The sequence below is a fragment of the Perca fluviatilis genome, chromosome 1 (genome assembly GCF_010015445.1).
Source record: "Perca fluviatilis chromosome 1, GENO_Pfluv_1.0, whole genome shotgun sequence".
Taxonomy (NCBI): Eukaryota; Metazoa; Chordata; class Actinopteri; order Perciformes; family Percidae; genus Perca; species Perca fluviatilis.
In genome coordinates this window covers 34,458,998-34,479,953 of record NC_053112.1, presented here as the reverse complement: position 1 = coordinate 34,479,953, position 20,956 = coordinate 34,458,998, and the positions used below count along the sequence as shown (strand labels likewise).

Below are 20,956 nucleotides of genomic sequence, written 5' to 3'. Positions count from 1 at the left end.
CATGAAAAGACCTTCAGAGGGCAAGTTTTTCCTAAAAGAATGTAAAGATTTACACGGCAGCAGATTCTCAGGGCCATCAGACGTATTCAGCTGTGCAGGATAATGTTGACTTAAGTGTGACGTTCTAAACATTTGTTGGGATCACAGTGCCACCTAGTGGCCTCGGTTTGTTGATATATTGCTAAATACTCCTACATCATTGTGCCAACCAGACCACAAACCCAGCATATACAGTAAGAGCATCTATCTGACCTACTGTATCTGTTCACAGTGTACATCTGTTGCCCAGCTGTTCTGTAAGACAAATGTATCTAGTATCATATCTACACAACCCTGCAGTCCCTCCTCTTACCAACAAACCAGCCATCATCACACTTTTCCATCACATCTACAATGTCGCCCTCCTTCAGCTCCAGCTCGTCCTCGTTGCGAGGCCCGTAGTTGTACACGGCCTGGTACCTGTGTTAGAAAAACTCACGGTGAACTGACACTCTTCTTGATATTCTGCAGTAATGATACTGAACAGTAATGTTATTTTTTCTGTGGAATATGATCCGTTTTTTTCTCCTTTATCCAGTATTTTCTCTATCGGTTTGTGTTTTAATGTTAAACCAATGAAGCAAATGTAAAAAACAAAAAAAAACAAAAAAAAACAAAAACTTTAAAAAGTTAAACCTTTAACATATTTTTAACTTAAAACATATTGTATACCTTGCTAAGCCTTCAGTTTAGCAATAACAGATTTTTTTTTTCTTGGATAACAGCAAATCAGTGGAATAATTAAATGTATAACTTACGGGTCTCCTCCACCACGGAGTGCGTCCTGAACTAATCGCTGTGACAAAGACAGAAACAGACAGACAGAAAGTTAAAATCTGGTTATTTGTGAGGCTTTTGTTTAGGGTTTGAGGAAGTCAAAGGGAAAGACTTGTCCAATGTTGTCGCTTATGACGAATGAGGTATAATTTCACACCCAGAAGTGTGACCAAATCCTTTAAAAACCACAAACCAACCAAACACTCAAAGCAGAAATAGTATATACATATACATATATACATACACACACACACACACACACACACACACACACACACACATACATACAATCGGTCAAAAGTTTGGGGTCACTTAGAAATTTCCATTCCACTCCATTCCAGACAGAATACCAGCTGAGATGCAACTGAGCAGCAGTTTTCAGATTACATTATGTGCTTACATAATTGCAAAATGGTTCTCCAATGTTTTCTCAGTTAGCCTTTTAAAATGATATCAGATTAGTAAACAGAATGTGCCTTTGGAACATAGGATGAATGGTTGCTGATAATGGGTAATGTAGATATTGCATTAAAGATCAGCCACTTCTTTCTACAACAGTCGAGAACCATTTTGCAATTATGTAAGAACATAATGTAATCTGAGAACTGCTGCCCTGATTAAAAAAACAATGCAACTGATCTCAGATGGTATTCTGTCTATAATGGAGTGGAATGGACATTTCTAAGTGACCCCATATATTTGACCGGTAGTGTATATGTCATGAATTATATGGTTACTTATTTCTAAAGATTTCCTTCCTGCGCAGAGACAAGTGTACAGTATGAGCATGGTTGAATGAAGACATGCCCCCCTACCCTTCGCCCTCTAACGGGGGACAGATAGGACCTCCGGAACAAGATGGGGCTACGAGGAGGTTTACCACCAACAACTGGATCCTGCTTAACAGGCAGAAAGACCAGAAGCAACACACCGATAATCTTCAACAGTAAACGAGTCAGCAGCCTTCACTATGAGCTGAACACACAAGCACAAAGGCTAACGACGTGCTCTAAAAACGTAATCCATCAGCATGCCAACGCCAATCCTCCTAAACACACCACAGTACAACCAACACGAGCAAGAACAAGAATGTTTCCGTTGTCCATAAATCATCACTATATCACTTACAGGACAGTGCACAATGTATGTTAGTGTGCAAACGGCGTAGTAGTCTCAGCTATGGCTGCATAAAAAAGGATTATTTTTCATAACTGTTAATCTGTTGACACATTTTGATTAATCGTTTAGTTACTGAAAATACCAAAAATAGTGAAAAATGCCCATCACAATTCACCAGATTGTATTTTTGTCCAACAAAACGGTCCAAAACCTCATTTAGAATGATATAAAACAAAAGAAAAGCATCAAATTGTCACATAATTTTCCTGGCATAAATAACAAACGATTAATCAGATTTGAAAACTTGTCCATTCATTTTCTGTCAATTGATTAGTTGCCTAATCACTTCAACCATAGTCTCAGCTTCAGTAATGTCAACGACCCAAAAGTTAGAGAAAGGTATCATCAGATGAGTTCTTCTCATAGTCCTTGGCACCACAAGCACAATCTACATCAACGCCAACATCTCCACATTCCAGCTTTACCTTCACCTTGGGAGACCTACATCCTGGATGGGGTACAGTTGGGGGAGAGAGCGGAGTGGCGAGGGGAGGAGAGGCGGGTTTAGGGGGAGTCAGGGCGGAATGGGGAATAGGCGACTCTGAGTTGGGGCAGGATGTGACCAGATGAGACAGACAGGGAGAGCTTGGGGGGTGAGAGACAGAGCGCTGTGAGGGAACGTTTGAAGAGGGGTGAGAGGAGTGAAAAGGAGATGGGGATACGGGCGGAGAGGGGGAGACTGAAGGGAGCGGTGATGAGGCGTGAGACATGAGGCGAGGCAGGGATGGGGGCCGAGGGGAGACAGGGGGAGAGGGAGGGATGGTGTTACGATCCTGCTGTTGTGACTTTGAGAAAGAAGACGAAGGAGTGAAAGAAGAAGTAGAAGATGGAGAAGGAGTGAAATAAGTAGGAGATGAAGAAGTAAAGGAAGAAGTGGAAGATGGAGTGAAAGAAGTAGATGATGCAGAAAATGAAGTAGAAGATGAAGAAGGCGTGAAAGTAGAAGTAGATAAAGGAGTTAAAGAAGAAGTAGAAGATAAAGGAGCATAGGAAGAAGTAGAAGTGGAAGAAGGAGTGAAAGTAGAAGTAGATGAAGGAGTTAAAGAAGAAGTAGAAGATAAAGGAGTAAAGGAAGAAGTAGAAGATGAAGGAGTGAACACAGAAGTAGAAGAAGAGGAAGGGGGAGGTAAGGATGTCAGAGGCGGTGGTATGGAGGGTGAGGGGAGGCCGGGGGGAGGAAACCGTGTCAAAGTGGAAGGAGAGACATCAGCCTATAGAGGTAATGACACACACATCAATTCTGAGTCACAGAAGCTAAATGCTGAGGATTTTTACTGAGCCCAGGAAAGGACATGGAGAAAAATATTTTAAATGCATGCTTTTAAAAAAAACAAGTAAACAGTTTGCTGTGCAATAGTGATAGTTTAAGACTTGAGTGTCCATGCAATTCCTCTTTGATTGTTAATGCACGAATAAAACGTCAAAAACTCCCTCACATGTAAAGTACTTTATCCTTACACTTACATTTGAGATCACGCCCTGTTTACTATGTGGGGCACTATATTAATTATTCACCATTGTGGGTGTGAAATAGACTCACTGTATAGCAGCATCAAAAATGCAGATGGGTCATAGTAGGAAAAGCACAGGTGTTATTACAAACATTATCGATGGCTCCATTCTGTTCATGTGTCCCAATAAGCCATGGGAGTGTGACAGTGAGCCAGGACCCTGAAACTAAAGCAGCTGAATGGAAATCAGCAAATATTAAATTTGATAATTTACACTTTCCTACTGTGACATGTCAAAATGTCTTCTGTGAAAAAAAAAGGCCTATGGAACACAAAGACTGTTTCACTCTGCACAGAGTCACATGCACTGCTGTAGATGAGGGTATAAAACAACAGGTAATCTAACACACTCCTCAATCGCCATTAGTGTTAAGAAACATCTGTCACCATAGATGCCTTGATCATTAAACTGTTTAGTTATATAACATATTACTTCCCTGTAAATGCATCCAGACTTATGGCTACGTGACACAAGTACACTGGCCTTTGTGTCAAACTTTTTAAGAGAAAGCAAAAGTAGTTCTAATTTTTCTTGGATTTAAAACATTTCCCTCCATCTCCCTTCCAGGGCCCTGTAGTGTTGCTCTCAAAGCTCACACCATGCTCTACCTGTGGACTGAGTCTCTCATTTAAACCTTTAATGTCCTCCTCTCTGTCCTCTCTAGCTTCATCCTCTTCCTCAATGAACAACTCAGTATATCCCCTTCCTGTCACCGATGGCGGTCTCTGAGGCTCGACTGGTTGCTCGTTCAGAGTTTTTGAACGCCCTCCCCAAGTGATGGGTAGTGGCTCCATTGTCATAGGCTTGTGAAACTGCACCTCTAACCGAACGCTGCCTGCCGAGTCGCTGGCTGGAGTGACTGCTGCGGGTTTCACTGCTGGCTGATGGGATTCTTCTACTTTTAGCGTAAACCTGCTCTGGGATTCATCGGTTAGCGTAGCTGGTGGGGAATCTACCAAAGACAATCTTGAAAAGTAAGCATCGTCTTTACTGGTAGAACCATCCAGAACCATGGACAACAGCTCGTCATAAGGGTCTTTTACTTGCAGCTCAACATCAGGGATTATGCTGCTTTTGTGTACTTCCACATTTGACTTGTGCCGTGGTGGAACCTGTTTGGGCGACTTTATGGGCTCTGGCACTGTGCAGGACAAAACCTCTGGCTTAAAAATGTGTAATGCTTGGGCTATTCCTTTGCCACTGTTGTATCGCAGTGAAGAGACAGGCAGTGCAGAGGTAAATGAGGAATGAGGAAGGGGAGGAGGAGGAGGTGGTTGGGAGTATGGCACGGCAGGGGGGGTGTGACCTAAACTGAGTCTCTCTTCTTTTAAAGGAGGAGTTATGGAAAACCTCTGGGGCAGCATGGCAAAGCCTCTTTGTGACACCGCATTGGGCTCCTGAGCCTTTAGGAAAGGTGTAAGGTCAGTGGGGAGGGGGGGGGGGGGGGTGGTGGGCGGTACAGGGGTGGTAGACAGGGAGCAAGCTGGGGTAGACGCTGATGGGTCCAACGTGAGAGACAGCCACTCGTTGGTGATAGCTTGCAGGTCGAGCCTTCTCAACAGGGGGTGAGGGGAGGGGAGGTCACGAGTAGTGGAGGATGGAGGTAGATGGTAGAAAGGCTCCATGAAAGTGAAGTGAAAAAGAAGGAACAGTGTAATTTATAAAACTGGAACACACGAGTACACAGTGTGTTTTGTATATATGTGTGTGTGTGTGTGTGTGTGTGTGTGTGTGTGTGTGTGTGTGTGTGTGTGTGTCATTTGAGGGCTAAACAGAGCTTAAAAGGCTGTATTTACTCCCTTATGCAGATGATGCATTTACTTATTTATTTAAATATATTAACATAAACTGGAGACATTTAGTTTTACATGTTACTTTTTGAATATGTAAAATATTTGTTGGCATTTGTGATGTTAGTCAATAACCAACACTGATGTTCACATAAATACCCACAAATTATAAATCAATTCATTTATAAAAGCAGCTCAAAGTGCTTTATTCTGACCAGCACTTTAAAACAAATTACTCTATTGTATTGGTTTATTTTATTCTATTGTCACAACGTTGTAGTGATTTTCCTACCTTGATGGGTGTAGAGCTTGGTGTCCTGTTGCCAGGGTAACTATGTGGGTCTATGTGGTGGGCAGAGCTCTTGGACGGGGAGCGCTTGACGATGTCAACGTATGACACAGGAAAGATGCCCTGTTTGGTTGTGTCCGGGATCTTTCCCTCGTACCAGTTCTGGTCAACCTGTCTTATCACAATAAGTCTCTCACCCTACACACACACACACCCACCACACACACAACACACAACACACAACACACACACACTTCTTAGAGCCACTGGATGGACTTTTTTTTGTCTCATGTATTGCCTTCTACCACTGTATTTTTTTTAATGCAGGCAGGATATTCTCAAATTCTACACAGTAACTTTAACCACATCAAACATATCATCACTTCCTGGTGGGAACCCTGTAACTACATCTGGATGATGACTTGTTTTAGATAGATATTTTGCATCTTTTGTGTTTATATAATCATTTCAAAGTCCAGTAGATAAACTCAGAACAGTAGAGTTCCTCAAAAAATACAAGGCTTCGCCTCGTAATTATAAACCATTACAAAACCAGTTACATTGCAGCTTTTCATTTACACACAAACAATAAACAGACTACCTTTCTGAGAGACAGCTCCACGTTCGTATCAGCATTGAAGTTGTAGCGAGCTACTCCCTCTCCGATCTCTCTGACATGTGCTGGCGGAGGAGGACGAATCGGCTGCTGCTTCTCTGAGGATGGCATCTTCTGTTTATGCGTGTGCATTAGTGTAAATGTGCGCGTCGAAGGAGAGAAATCAAAGAGACAAATGACATAAGACACAAAATGGTGCACATCTACGGTCTTCGCATAGTTTATCAGTTGCACACTTACTTCTACATATGATATAGGTAATATCCCAACTCGTCCGTGGTGCTCCCCTTCATACCAGTTGTTGTCTATCTGCCGGATGATGTTTAATGCATCACCCTTCTTAAATGTCAGCTCCCTGCAACACATTCATGTCATCAAAGTGCCAGCACACAGGTGTGAAGAAGACATGAACTGACCATTTCAACCAGCACAGCTTATTTCATGTAAACATCAGCCACTGAAGCAGAATGAAATAAGACCAAGTACAGCAAAAATGAGCTTTATTCATGCATATATTTAAAGACTGCATAAAATAAATCAGCGGAAGCCATCCAGGTGTGGTGGTTAGGATGTGACGATAAAGTTATCTTAGAAAGCAAAAGAAACTTTGACTTTGAGAAATGCATAAGTATCTGAAATCATAACATTGAATGCAATGAGTCGAGATGTGATAAGCAGTTAGTCATTCGTGCTTTAAAGCTTGGCTTCCTTGTCCAAGCACTGTGCATTTACTGTACTCACTTAGCTGATTGTGCCTTAAAATCATAAATGGCTCTCGCAGGCTGTTTCTGATGGAGGAGAGAGAACAGAATAAGTTGTGTCATCTGTTTATGGGAGACCTAGGAGATGAGAGTGAGAGAAAGAAAGCCGGGCAACATAAAACATAAAATACGGCTTTTTTTTTTATTTGTGAGAAAATTTAATAGTGCCGTGCTAAAGACAAAAAACAAAGTAGCCTGTTGAGGTTCAATCTGAACTATTTTTATAGTGCCAAACACATCAGGTGTTTTTTTGTAATTATTTTAAAGAAATAAATGACCTATTTAGTGCTCCTAATGAAGTGCACGTTGGTGTTGAGAATACTAGCAATCAGCTTCAGTGTTGTACCTCTCTGTCAGGAGTAGGTCTTCTACTCTGGGGTGTGTGGCGTCCATCCATGGTGGAATAACACCTGGAGACATCCTGGTCTGTGATTAGCGGAGACATAACAAAGGTCATGGGAGTTACCATAATAAACACAATCATGCCCCATGCATGGTCACAATACAAAAACATGCTTTGGGAAAGTTCTGAATGGTACAGTGATGACGCCATTCCAACAGGTAAATGAGGGAATAAAAGCTCAGGGTCAAAAAGTGTGTTTTATTTCCATTATATTGGAAAAAACAAGGTGATTGCGATACCCACAGTATGACACATGCAGTCCAAAAGATCTTCAACGCAAAATGAAACAAGGGGAATACAGCCCAAAAATGACTAAATATGATAAAACCCATTTATAAACATGAACATAAGAGCAAATGGCTTGAATATGATTGTGGGATTATAAAAACGACTCCATAAATAAATCTGCAAAACAGATAAATGTTACAACCAAAACAATAATAGAATTATAAACAAACAGATGAATATTTATTTACTCCAACCAGGGTAATATACTGTAAATTCTCAAATATTTCTTTACCTCAATTGCAGACTGCACTCTGATCTTCTCTTTCTAACAGAAATATTGTTGCCCTCACCATTTAATTCCAATTTTTCCTACTCTGCCAGTTTTTTTTTAGCATTAAGCTACTGTCAAGCAGAGACAGCATTTTCTGCAATGTTTCAAATTAGGTTTCCAGTAGCACAAAGGGCATATCCTCCCATTTTAGTAGCAGACATTTAATGTGAAACTTCAAAAGGAACATGTATTTAGTCCATTAATAGGGCCAACATTTTAACACCTGGTTTATTTGAGAATTTACAGTAAACAGGTCTTACTGAATGTCATACAAATATATAGAAAAGCACAGTCAGGGATGTATCCGCTGACCAATGAGAGGATAGAAGATGAGAGGCCCATGCAATACTGAAAGAGATATTGAGGTAAATGTATGTGGAGTATGTATGCATGTATATGTGTGTATGTTTATGCAGAAAAAAAAAAACTATGTGCAGGTTTGACAAAGTGTACATGTGCATATTTGAGGTGTGACATGTGTATTATCTCCACCTGAATAACAGAGACCATTCCCATTGCCCTGCTCCTCTCCATATTCATTATTGTTTGAGGTGTCTGTATGGCGTCCGTAACAGGCACTGATTGGTGACTGCAGCCGTGGTGTGGAGGGATCCTCTCTATGTGAGGCATACCCAGTGGGGTTCCCATCTGGGTACAAAGATGCACAGGACTGACCCCCGTGCCAACATCCCCTCCTCCCCCGCAATGATGAGCTTCGTTCAGGCACATTTGGCAGCAGTTCGGCCAGTATTCTCCTCAGAATGCTATCATCAGGTGCCCTAGTTCCTCTGTGGCCTCTCTCTGCTTGAATGTGCTCGTATATGTCTCTCAAGGCTGCGTCTAGTGCATCATAAATGGCCTGTTTGGACTTGGGTCTGCTACCTCCATCTCCGCCAACACTGGTTCTTCTAGAGGTAGGTGGTGAGCCCTTTTTCCTGCGGAAAGGCACTGGGCTGACCAGGAAGGCCAGCTTGGACATCGCTTGCTGGGACTGTGAGCTTTGGATTTGGGAATGGCTGCTGCTGCGGCTCTGTTGCGAAGGTCTCTGGAGCTCCAGGCGCGCTCTCTCTCTCTCATGGCGCAGCATGGTTGTGAAACGGGTATAAGAGGCCGGGCAGCGCCCTTTGCAAGAGCTGATGAGGTGGCGGTGTTGGTAGCCCTGGCTCTGGCCTAGACTTTGGTGACCAGGGTGGTGGTGGTGATGGTGGTGGTGGTGACGGAGGTGGTGGTGGTGGTGAAGGGTGGAAGAGCCGTACAAGCTCTCAGAGGAGGTTAGTGAGCAATGGTCAAAGTCACTCTCACTGCAAAATGAGGAGCCCTCCACCTGGATGAAGTCACTGAGGTCTGATGCAACAGCGTCTTGTTCACTGTCAGAGTAGTCTTGGTTGGCTTGTGGGCCTCGGGGAACAGGAGGAGCAGGAAAGGCCCGCCCAAGACCGGGCTCCGGTCCAACACGAGGCTGGCCCTCAGGTGGGCTACGAGGTCGATGCAAGTGAGCCATGGTGTGAGGTACTGTTCCACTGTGGCCATTATTGTTATTATTGTCTTCCTCTAGTAAAGATTCTATTGAAAAACGGCGTTTTGGAAAACTGGGTGTGCCACCGCCACCGCTGCTGGCTCGAGATGACGAGCCACCTGGCGTGGTAGTGCCCGAAGGCACCTCACTATCACCCAAGTTGGGCATGGATTTGGACTTCTGAATAAGGCGCTCATATGCAGAAATGCGGGTTGGCACCATATCGCGTGGCACCTCCATGCCCCAAGAGGGTGTCCAAGGAGAGAGGCGATGCCGATGCAGGTGAGGTTGGCGCTCTAGCTCCAGGATGCGAGTGCGAACCGAGCGAATTACTTCAGATGGGATGAGCTGAGCTCGGTCGATCTGGTGCATCTTACGATAGAGCTGGAGAAAGCCCGGTGAATCGTGTGCCCGTCGCCGGTGGAGTCGAGGCAGTGAGCGAGTGGAGATGGATCCAGTCGAACCTGAGGGATTCCCATCACAAACCAGTGACCCAGCACTTTCTGAGCGGGTGGCGTTGCGCCCGCCTGAGCCAGAGTGCCCATCATTTAGTAAGTCATCACAGCTGCGTGACTTGAGCTTGCCGGGGATGGGCGGTACCTCCTCCACACTGCTCCATGCCTCTGCATCCTGGCATTTTATCGGCCAGCTGTTCTTACAACAGACAGACTGCTTGGAGGAGGAGCTGCCTTCCTGGCTGGAATCCTCATGGCAATGGACAGGGCCAGAGGGGACGGGGGGCAGATAGGGGTGCTGATAAGAACCTGGGGAGTTTAAACTGTTTGGATACATGTTGCATGCGTCCCCACCTTTCAGATGTCCAATAGAAAGCAGCGTGGTGAAAGAGAAGAAGGAGGAAAGCATATTAAGCAAATATACCCAGCAAAGGGTGGAAGAGCTGGGGACAGGGAGAAGAATTAGGAGAGATAAGGGTGGAAAAAAAAGATGATTTGATGTTTTTTCTTCAGACGTCCACCAATACAAATCAAGGAAACTTATGACCACATCAGACAGACATTATATTGTGAAAAACACAACAAATGACAACAAATCTTTGATTTTCTGGTGATGTGGTAAGTACAGTACACCCATATGATGGCAGTCTGGGGAAGAGAAGGGAAAAGAGAAATACAAAAGAGAAAAAAAAAAAAAAAAAAAAGTGAAAAGGAGGGGTTTGTGTGTATATGTGTGTACCTTTGGCTCTGGAGGGTGAGGCTGGTGAGGAACGAACCACAGGTCTTTTTAAGCTGCTGCTGGGTCTGTGGGCATCCACTGGTTTAGGGGAAGTTACAGCTCTGCTCCGAGACTGGACATTCACTTGGGAACTTGACGGCTCAGACTTCCTTCTCTTCCTGTAGTCGCTGGCAGCACTGCAGCACAGTCAGACATCAATGAGTTTGCAATAGGTAAATTGAATTCAGGTACCATCAATGTTTTGTACATTCTATTTACTATATTTCCTGTATTATCAGTATACAAACAATGTATAGACCAAAATATAATAAGTTTAATTTAAATGTATTTTATTTAGGATAAACAAGTTTATGGTGTTTTAACATCTGAAATCACCTTCGTGAACTGTGTAAAAACAGTCTAAAACATTATTTTTTCTAAACCATAAGAGACAAATGAACTATACATAATATTGGTACTGTTAAGCTAAAAAACTTTTTTTTTTCCAGTTTTGGGAATTTTCATGTCAGCTTTTTCATGGTCATTTGTGGACAAATTTTTAAGTATTATTCAAGCTCATCCTACTAAAAGCTTGGCTATTATCAGTGTGTAAGAAAAGATGAGACAACAGAGTTGCTGTAACTTCTCTTATACCAAATGTCTAAAACCCCAATGGGCTTTCTGTTCAAAACAAACACACTCAATGTCACTTACATAAATTGCATGGCCTATTCATCTCGTCCCTTTTCTGCCCTTTCTTAACCGCGGAAAATGCGACTGAATAAGCAGGCCATTGGTGAATGGGAGTAGGACGAAGGGAGGAACAGGGGTGGGGGTGGGGGGTTGAGGGTAAGGATAGGAATTGAAGGGCAGAATCAATAGGTTGCCTGCGTTAATTTATTCTGGCTCAGTTAGTGAAAGGGAGATGCAAAGTGCCCTGCCTCAGTGGCAAAAGCAAATAAAGACTAACACTAATCCTTGCAGAATCTTCATTAATTACAGACACATTGGCTTTCTGCACCAGAGTCAAGGCAAGAAAGAGCAGTTTTGATTCCCTGCTGTCTCACAACAAGGACCACGGCTGTTGAGAGGATGGGGGAGGGGGAAGGGGGGTGATGCGGAGGAAAATAAAAGAAACGGAGGTTACCTCGCAGGTCTCTCCGGAGCCTTGTCAGCAGCAGCAATGTGCAGGGATGTCTGAAATAGGACAGACAACAAAAGAGAAAAGTCAGGTCCGCAAGAACAAAGACTCAAGGCAGAACAGCTCACAATGCACAGCCTGCATGCGGTTGTTACTGTGCCACACTCAAAACGCTCCCCCAGCGTTAGGTGCGATGGATGCTGGTTCCACATGGCACACCTGAGCAAGAAGAGGCCTACCGGTGTAAGCTGTGAAGATAAATTCCTGCTCTCTCTTGGGCTGCTCTGGAGGATGATGGCAAAGGTGATATAGCAAAGGATGTTATGAGCTGAGCTCTGGGGGCAAATGCTGCCCTGCAAAATCTGGCATGGATCAGCTGGAATGGGTCTTAGTGGTAAGAAATGGGCGATACACTTTAACTGCAAAGGTCTCTCTGAGGATACGCTAACCATCAAATACCATCACACAATAATGTTGGAAACAGCAACACGATTTCCAATAAATTATACAATAGAATCCGAAGCAAAGAAATGAACAGCATTTCAAAACTATATGTTCAACAGCCTTCACAAAGCAACATCATATTCATATTGTGGTGGATGGCTGATATGGTAACATGAGATGACACTGACATGGTGCTACTAATTTTAAGCAATCATATCTCACATTTTCTTATCAATATAGATTTCAATTCCTATGATTGGTTAGAAATTGTGAGATTAACAACACTACTGGAATACTCATGAATGTGAGATTACCTCAATGCGCTGGCGAGCGGAGATGTCTGGATTATAATCCAGCCGTTTTTTAGGAGGCTTGGGCCCCAAGCAGCAGCAGTGAGTAGCAGGAGGAGAGGAGGAAGAATAGGAAGAAGGTGAAAATGAGGTGAAGTAGGAGAAGCAGTGGTGACATCATGGGGAGAAACAAAAAAAACAAGAAACATGTGGTAAGAGTGACACCCGTTAGAGAATCCGAGTAACCAGAGATGGTCTAGTTCACAAACGTTGCACATCTGCTTTGAATGTACAATGCACATCTACATACACTCAATACCACACTAAACGCACACACACACACACACACACACACACACACACACACACACACACACACACACACACACACTCACCTACATGTTATACGCATTCATTCTTATGCACATTCTAGTCTATTGATGCTTTAATCGTAGGCTAATCTCAAAATGGCAACATTAAAACTACAGTATGTCAATGCTATAATAAATTAAGCCTACTACACCAACCTTTATAACACACACGCATGCTGTGCGCACACACACACACACACACACACACACACACACAGAAATGTGCCCATGTACCACACACACATGCAGAGTGTGGGAGCAAGCTGTGAAGCAGAAAGCCGAGTGAAGCACAAGCTGCAGTGTTGTGTTTATTTGAGAGTGCAATGGATTGCACTCTCAAATGTTGTGATTTAGTGCTGGTTTACTAGTGCAGATAAACTATTGTTCACTCAGTCGGTCAAAACTCCTTGCGACTTGTCAGCTCAACATACACGCAAACAATGAACTTACCGTGAGATTCTGTCCTAGCTGGACCAGTCAGTGAAAGTAGCAAAACCAAACCATCTACAATCTAAGGGCTTATTCAGTGGTGTGAAACATTCTAAATATTGCAGGTAGAAATCTCAACACACAGCCCAACATGACTCTGGGAAGTCATGCCAGCTCCAGATGTGACATTTTCACCTGAACATTTCGAATAAGCCCAACAAATCATCACCTCATGGCATGCCCTGGCATGGACAGAGGCATGGCACGTTGTAAATCAGTCAGCTTGGGGTAATTTGATCCCAGATCTGTGGCTAGAGGCAAACCCTGCCCTGAGCCACTAGGACGTTATTACCACGTACATCCAGCAGAGGGTACTACAGCATTTAGTTTGTAATTATGCAGAGCATTGCTCCAGGGAAAGTGAACATAAACAAAACTACTAGCAGACATGAATAAATAATCAAATGAATAAACGGGGTAAATAAAAGGCTGATTGATTGATGTTGGCATGTGCAAAGAGATGTTGAAGAAACTGCACAGACTCAGACTGTTATGCAAAACAAAAGGATATTAGTTACCATTTATTAATCTGACCTATATATTGCATATGTTATGTTATGTCAATGTTATGATTGATTGATGGACTGTTCTGTGCAGCTCTACCAGCCAAAAAGTCAGCCATCTTAAGCATCTGGAGCACACTGCCTTTTAACCGATTTTTTTTCGGGCAAGATGCAACACCAACCGGAAATAAAATGATCCAGGTCTGTGCGTGAACATTTCAGTGCCTGCCAGCCACAAGACCAAAAAACCCAGCAACGCAGAGACATAACACAGCCTGTCACAAGGGTGGGGGGGAGAAGGGGGGGTCACAGCACCCAACAAATACCACATGCCCAAACAACTAGCGCCACCCAGTCTATTGGTGGAGGCATAAAAAATAAAATCATGGGTGGAGCGGAGAAAGTGGGTGTATGCCTACGGCAGGGTTGTGGTTGAGGGAGTAGCTATGGCCCTGACTTACCGGCCGCCCAAACTCCAGCTCGGAAAAGAACTTATACCAAGGCTCGTTCTCTAAATCTATGTCATCATAGGTCTGGGAAATCATGACAGTGAGAGAGGAGGTAGAAGAAAGACAGAAGAAAGATAGTGTGGAAAGAAGTCACACACAAAGAGAGACATGGAGCTCATGGTTAGGAATGGGCAAAGGTGGCACAGGGAGATGGGCACAGGATGAAGATTTAGACTGGCTCATGGGGACGAAAGCAGGTGATGCAAAAAGCTATTTACTACTGACAAATCCTTCACTACTTTAATTAGTTTGACAGTAATCACAAAACATGAAGGAAACCAAACTATTTGGTAGGCATAGGCAGTGTACAATAGTGCCACATTATAGTATAGTATACAGTATATAGTAGTTAAGCTTGTATACACTAAATAAGCAAAGTTTAACTCTTGTCACCATTGGGGACTGAAGAAGCAGACAATTTTAACACCTAGGCCCTTTTAAATTGATATTCATTAATTTCATATGCATAAAAAAATGAAGAGGGCTGTAAATCCCATGACGGAATCTCATTACCACTACTTTATTCTCGGCCATAGCACAAGTGACAGATAATGAAAATCAGCATGTTACTTTGAGCATTACATATTTAACACCCAATCTCAATATCCACACCTTTGTGTAGGCTCAGTGCATATAATACTAAATGCAGTAGTTTTTATGTCATATGTAAAGCACTGTGAATTGCCTTGTTGTTAAAAGGTACTAAATCACACAAATCTGCCACATTCTCCCTCTGTAAGTTATCCCCATCAGCACACTTGACCCCCTTCATGTCTAAAAATTTAGACAGTTTTAAAGGCGGATTTACAAATATTTACATTTAGAGTTCAGGACTGAGATGTATCTTTCATATTTAGGCTTGACGGCTGTCATCCAATTTTACAATTTGCTAAATGTTATTGGCTGGAAAAAAACAGGTTCTATTCTCCACTATGTTTTGCATTTGCATGGCATTTAAACGACGGACAGATTCCCCTTCAGGAAGCAGAGGTTTATCTCTGCTGATGTGACATGATGGAATAGAACGCCAAACACTTCCTTTGTATCACAGAGAGATAGATTTCCATATTAAATCAACCTGCAATAAACAGTGTCAGATGGGATGTAAATATTTAAATGCAACACAGACAGGTAAGCCAAAACAATAGTTCCTTCTGTGTGGCAAGTTAATCATCTGCTCTTTTCTGTTGCATGTTTAAACCAACAGCTTTCTCTCTTTTACACACTTCACCGTGCCCTGTAAGTCAAGAGAATCAAGAGGCTTATTCATTTTACTGTCATTTTGTAGAGATGATGCATTGGTTTACTACTCTGTCTGCTCTTTCTAACCCCATTCCCATATGGAAATAGAGTTTTTACGGCAAATGAAACACTGCCAGGAGACGTTTTGTAGGTGTTGTGGTGTTACATCTCTCTTGGCAAAAAGAGAATTCAGCTTCAAGATAAATGAGTCACCCTGTAAAAAAAGCGAGAGCCTAGAGCAGAGACTGCCAATGATGCAAGTACTGTGGACGCATACAGAAAAAAAGGAAATTAAACGGATTGCCAGAACAACATTTTTGTTTGCTATGGCTCATAAGTGGACACCAAATGGACACCTCACCACTGAAAAGGATGTTTTTGGGTGCCATTTCTTACCTTGAAGAGTGGAGAGTAAAAAAAAAGCTTCTGAGCAGACGACATATATAAAGAGCCTGAGACAGCCAGCGTGGGTTCACTTCTATTCTCTATAGCCTTCTCCTTTAATTGCCTTATCAGGAACTGACTCATGCATTATTGCCCTGAGAGCTCTCTGCAGTCATCAAATCTGAAAAAATCTATCTTTTCCCACATAACAGACTCCTCATCTATAACACATTCTCCATTATCCTCTTCTTTATCTCAGATACCTTATGTCTATTATTTTTGCCCTTTCTCTACACAGTAATTATCTCTGCTGTCTGCTTTGTCATTCACCCCACACAGAGTGAACAGCAAGTACAGTCACTAGAGGATGCAGCACTGGAAACCTTCGCTTTTTTAACGCCCACACTGTGTCTGATGGAAAAAAAGTCCATAATGTGAAAATGCATTAAGTAAGAAAGGTAAAAGGGCTTGTGACTCTATTCTAAATTTGACCAGTCAGTTGTTTTTCTCATCTCTGCAGTGTAATTTCCCTTTCAATGTTTATTCTTTTACCTCTTCAGAAATGGACTTTCTATTTAGCTCCAAAGTGAAGCAGAGCAGCAACAGAATTCATCGTTTACTGAACAATAACAAGCAACAATAGTAACAGAAACCCCTTCACTGTCAATCTAATAGAAATAGAAGCACGCATCACGTCTTCTGAATGTTATAAAGAATACATTTTACAGCCTGAGCGGATTCCAGATTGGCTCCAGGCTCCAGGCCTCACAGGTTAATCAAACGTAAAGGAGGACAGTACTGGGATGATGGCCACCAATCCTTCAGTGGATTTTAACAGGACAATGTCAGAGTTCATTATAATCGAATGAAAGAACATCTTTAAAATATACTCACTGGTCTTTCGTGCTCCAAAATAGAGGACTTTCCAGGCTCATACTCAAAAATACTCTTAGGCTCTGCGCGGTACTTTCGTGTGTCCACTTTCCTGTTGGGAGGACCCCATTCATTCCTGGTGCAAGAAAAAACCAAAACATGTTTCTTAGAAAACAGCCAGACCCTGAGTTAATGAATCCTTCAATGATATCTTTTAGCACAATTTTATTTATTTATTTATTTTTCCAAAAACGAAAATTCACAAAATGCACATAAACTACTATAATAAATATATATATCCATGCCATTTATTAGTTCAAGTACATAACAAGTGGTGGAGATTTCAATGTCTTTTTGATTGCTTATACAACCATGATTGAGTGTCAGTATTTCATATCTAATAAGGTATAATTCAGTAAGGAACACTCTTGTCATAGATGTAACCATTTATTGCAACAAATGGAAATAGATAATTATGCTGTCGCTGATGGCTCTGCTCTTGATAATGCTCCCTGGACTAGCCAAGCAGCATGCTAAGCTGAAACAGGGAGCACCATGCAGAAACCCCCATGGGTAAAAAAAAAAAAAAGAGTGAGGCAAAAGAAAGACATTGAAAACCATTTTAAACTTTGAGTCATGTCAGGACTCTGAACCAGGAAGGTGGAGGCTGGGGTGGTGGAGGCAAAGCGTTGCCAGCAGCAGCAGTGAGTGAGTGAGTGAAGCGGGGACCAGTGAGGAGGGAGTCACATCTAAAAGGACCACATTGATGTGAGAATGGCTGTGATTGGTGTGCGTCTGACAGGAATGCTAATTCAATCAGCGGGCGTATGACTTCCGACGCCAAGCTTAATTAACGAAAGAGATAAGACAAAGCTCGTCTTACGTGTCAGGGGAGTCTCTCTCGCGGTCACTGTCTCGGGCCCTGAGCTGGAGGAGAGACGGCATGGGTGGAGGTGGTGGTGGGGGTACAGGGGACGGCGAAGGCTCCCGAGGGCCCAGATGCCCTCCGTTGTCCGAGGGGCTTTTGGCGAGCGGCCGGTACGTATGTGTCCGGGGAGCAGGGTGGGCCAAGGTGGTGTTAGATGACAGGCTGTAGTCATCTGTTAAGGACAGGACAGAGGAGACATTGGAGGGAGAAGTATTGAGGCAGGGCAAGCGGGACGAGACAAATGGGTTGGGAAGAAATGACTGATTGTGTGACAACTTTAGTTAGCCTATATATAAAACAAACTCTCACCATTATTTATGACAGCATACGTTGCATTGTATGTGTCAGAATAGTCGTCGTCTAAAAAGAAAAGGAACAGAGAGTGACTGGGATAAATGCACAACCATCATTTATGGTACAGAGGGTACAAGTGTGTAGTTTCCTCTCCTGGGAGAACAGCACCTTAAGTCAGACTGAACACAGTCAGTTACAAAGTAGTTTCCAATAGTGACCATTTTTCACAGCGGAGAGAAGTATCAAAACCACCCAAGCAGCATAAACTACTTCCCCTCTGTTAATCCACAAGCTCAGCATGTCTCAAACTATTGTATTTCCAATATATCTCTTTTTATTTTATTTTTTATTTTTTTTAACAGTAGCAGTGTATTAACCATATTTTGTCATAACTATGACTATTTGATTCTGGCTGAATTCAAAGCTGCTACGTCTCTGCAAACGAGGGAACTGCACATTTTTTCTTCTTTCTTCTTTATTCTTTAAGTCTACAGGGGGTTACACAAAAGACAGACTTTGGTAGGACTGGAAAATTGCTTTATAAATTCACTGAGAATATGTGAATATTCAGAGTGTCATGGGAACTTTCTAAGATGCATCAAAAAGATAATCACAGGCCTGTAGATGTTTTTGCAGTTTATAACAAACAAGGTCGGAACTGACTGTGTGATACCATCAAGCCCATAAAATTACAGCATATTTCCCAGGACAGCTCTGTGTCTATTAGAGGTTGCTCTCAATTCCTCCTCCTCTACAGATTCTCTTGCTCTCATCTAATGAGTTCTGGCTCTGAGGTTCTCTGGGTCTTTTGGTTTAACAAAAAACGGCATGCACAGACACACGGAAATACACACATACGCAGGCGTACACAGCATGCAAGCATGGCCAATTCCTCTCATAATGTCTGGTGATCAAATCACATTCAAATAATGGGAAATTCCTGCCTTTCAGTGTGATTCAGTACAGACCTACCTGCTTTGTGAACCTTGTGGATCTGTTTGAACATAGTTTTGTACCAATCCTTAGGCCTATCCACCGTCTGTGGAGAGAGAAACAACCGTAAAGATTTATGTGCCGCGAAATGCAACAGAATCTGGATAGCTGAAGTTAGAAAGTAAAAAGGGTTCCCACAGTTTTATGGGACCGAGTACTTACTGAGTAGAGAAAAACCACACTCTCAGCCTTTCTAGAGATCCATATTTCACTCACAGATAATTTAACTTATGCTGAGACATGAACACATTATTTATAAAGATTAATCGTTTGAGACACTCTCCATACGACTTGAGGGTGACTAAAATCTCCTTCTTACCTATACACCATACATAATCGTGTCAGGAATCAATTGCATCAGACTATTTAACAAGAAACAAGTCTGAAAAGTAAATTACATGCTTCTCACAATAGCATCCAAGAAATCTATTGAAGATACAGTAATATGAAAAATACATTTTCCTGTGTCCCTGGGTTAATTGTTCCCTTATCTCTTATTTAATATGTATGTAAAAACAACTCTCCTTTCTCTTCCTGTAAAATTAAATCATCTTGATGACTAATCTTGGAACTCGGGAACGTATACATGAATGCATCCAATCAGATGTGATTTGGGGAGACGAGCTAACCCATCATAGAAAACAACCGGTGAGTGTTGGGTCGTGGGCTGTAGTAGCTACCAGAGCGATATGCCATTTTAGAATAGCCACTGCCAATGCTTGCTCTTGAGGGAATTACTGTAATTGTTGGGGTTTTGGAATTTATAGAGTGTGGTCTAGACCTACTCTATCTGTAAAGTGTCTCGAGATAACTCTGTTATGATTTGATACTATAAATAAAATTGAATTGAATTGAATAGAATGTGTTTGGATATCAGTTGGCAAAGAACATTTCCAAAGAATGTGGTTGATGTCTAATTTATGCATTTCGCCCTTCTCCTCCTCCTCCTGATCAACGCAGGTGAGGGAGGTAGAGGTGGAGGCTAACAGTCCTATGCAGCTCCAAGTTGCTTCATATTTTATAGACCATTCCCACTTTTGAGCAATCCAAACAAACCTATTGGATTTGATTTCAATCCCTCTCGCAATTATGACCTCATCTACATATCCCGTTTGGTTTTGGAAAAAGGTCACAGTACAGAAGATAAAGACTCTCAGACTTCTGTTTCAATGGGACTTCAAGAGAAATACAGATGTTGCATTTTTTTTTGTTGCTATTTTATAGTTTCTTAACAACAATGAAGTGAAAGAAACAGGATGCTTTATCATCATTGAAAATAATCTTCATGTGTGTACAGTGGATATTTCAGCTTTTAAACAATACTCACTATATAAATCTCCACAATATCCAAACATACTGTGGAGCCAAAATAGCCAGATAAAGACACAACAGTGCTATCAGAAACTTGATAAACTAATATTGCAGTTTGTTTTGGTACAAGTTTGGGTGTGCGTGTAAGGGTGATTGCGCCTGCTTTCAGAAATCAATGTCAGCCGGTTTGGTTTCGCAGCATAGAGGATACAGAAGCCATGTTGCTACATTTCCAAAGTGGGAACTCCTGGGGCTCCGCCTGTAAAATCCAGGAGAAACCCTGGTATGTGTGTCTTTGTGTATACAGTATAGATCTAACAGCCACTTCAAAAAAGTGCTATCAAATGGCTGAGAGACTTAATCCTCCCTTTATTCAGTAGCGCTAAACACTGTGTCTGGACTCTGGTCAGAGAAGAGGCAGTTTGGCTCCACAGTGAAGTAGTGTGTGTGACCGAGCATGTAGCATTGGCACGGCCAAGAGACGGACCAATTACCACTCCACTCTCCATGGTTACCAAATAAAGTGCCCACAAAAATGTTTGTCCGCTCACAACAAGGAGCATCTGTTTT

At 42.4% G+C, this 20,956-nt stretch overlaps 1 protein-coding gene across 7 annotated transcripts in view; it reads right to left on the bottom strand.

Annotated features, from left to right (window-relative positions):
* The window catches only part of sorbs2a (sorbin and SH3 domain containing 2a), a 52,230-nt gene that overhangs the window by 2,413 nt on the left and 28,861 nt on the right, over nucleotides 1–20,956 (bottom strand). For 3 of the 7 annotated variants that reach the window (XM_039815998.1, XM_039815988.1, XM_039816006.1), the window contains 19 exons: nucleotides 19,055–19,121; nucleotides 18,098–18,148; nucleotides 17,744–17,960; nucleotides 16,882–16,996; nucleotides 14,314–14,385; nucleotides 12,514–12,570; nucleotides 11,762–11,811; nucleotides 10,636–10,811; nucleotides 8,418–10,250; nucleotides 7,310–7,389; nucleotides 6,944–7,041; nucleotides 6,443–6,557; nucleotides 6,188–6,316; nucleotides 5,590–5,784; nucleotides 4,116–5,126; nucleotides 2,421–3,206; nucleotides 1,632–1,712; nucleotides 798–835; nucleotides 353–459 (listed from right to left, as the gene is read on the bottom strand). In XM_039815998.1, coding sequence (XP_039671932.1) covers nucleotides 353–459; nucleotides 798–835; nucleotides 1,632–1,712; nucleotides 2,421–3,206; nucleotides 4,116–5,126; nucleotides 5,590–5,784; nucleotides 6,188–6,316; nucleotides 6,443–6,557; nucleotides 6,944–7,041; nucleotides 7,310–7,389; nucleotides 8,418–10,250; nucleotides 10,636–10,811; nucleotides 11,762–11,811; nucleotides 12,514–12,570; nucleotides 14,314–14,385; nucleotides 16,882–16,996; nucleotides 17,744–17,960; nucleotides 18,098–18,148; nucleotides 19,055–19,121 — 5,278 coding nt within the window. The remainder of the gene's footprint in view (nucleotides 1–352; nucleotides 460–797; nucleotides 836–1,631; nucleotides 1,713–2,420; nucleotides 3,207–4,115; nucleotides 5,127–5,589; nucleotides 5,785–6,187; nucleotides 6,317–6,442; nucleotides 6,558–6,943; nucleotides 7,042–7,309; nucleotides 7,390–8,417; nucleotides 10,251–10,635; nucleotides 10,812–11,761; nucleotides 11,812–12,513; nucleotides 12,571–14,313; nucleotides 14,386–16,881; nucleotides 16,997–17,743; nucleotides 17,961–18,097; nucleotides 18,149–19,054; nucleotides 19,122–20,956) is intronic. The other 4 variants (XM_039815978.1, XM_039816014.1, XM_039816026.1 and 1 more) reach the window with 4 other exon arrangements.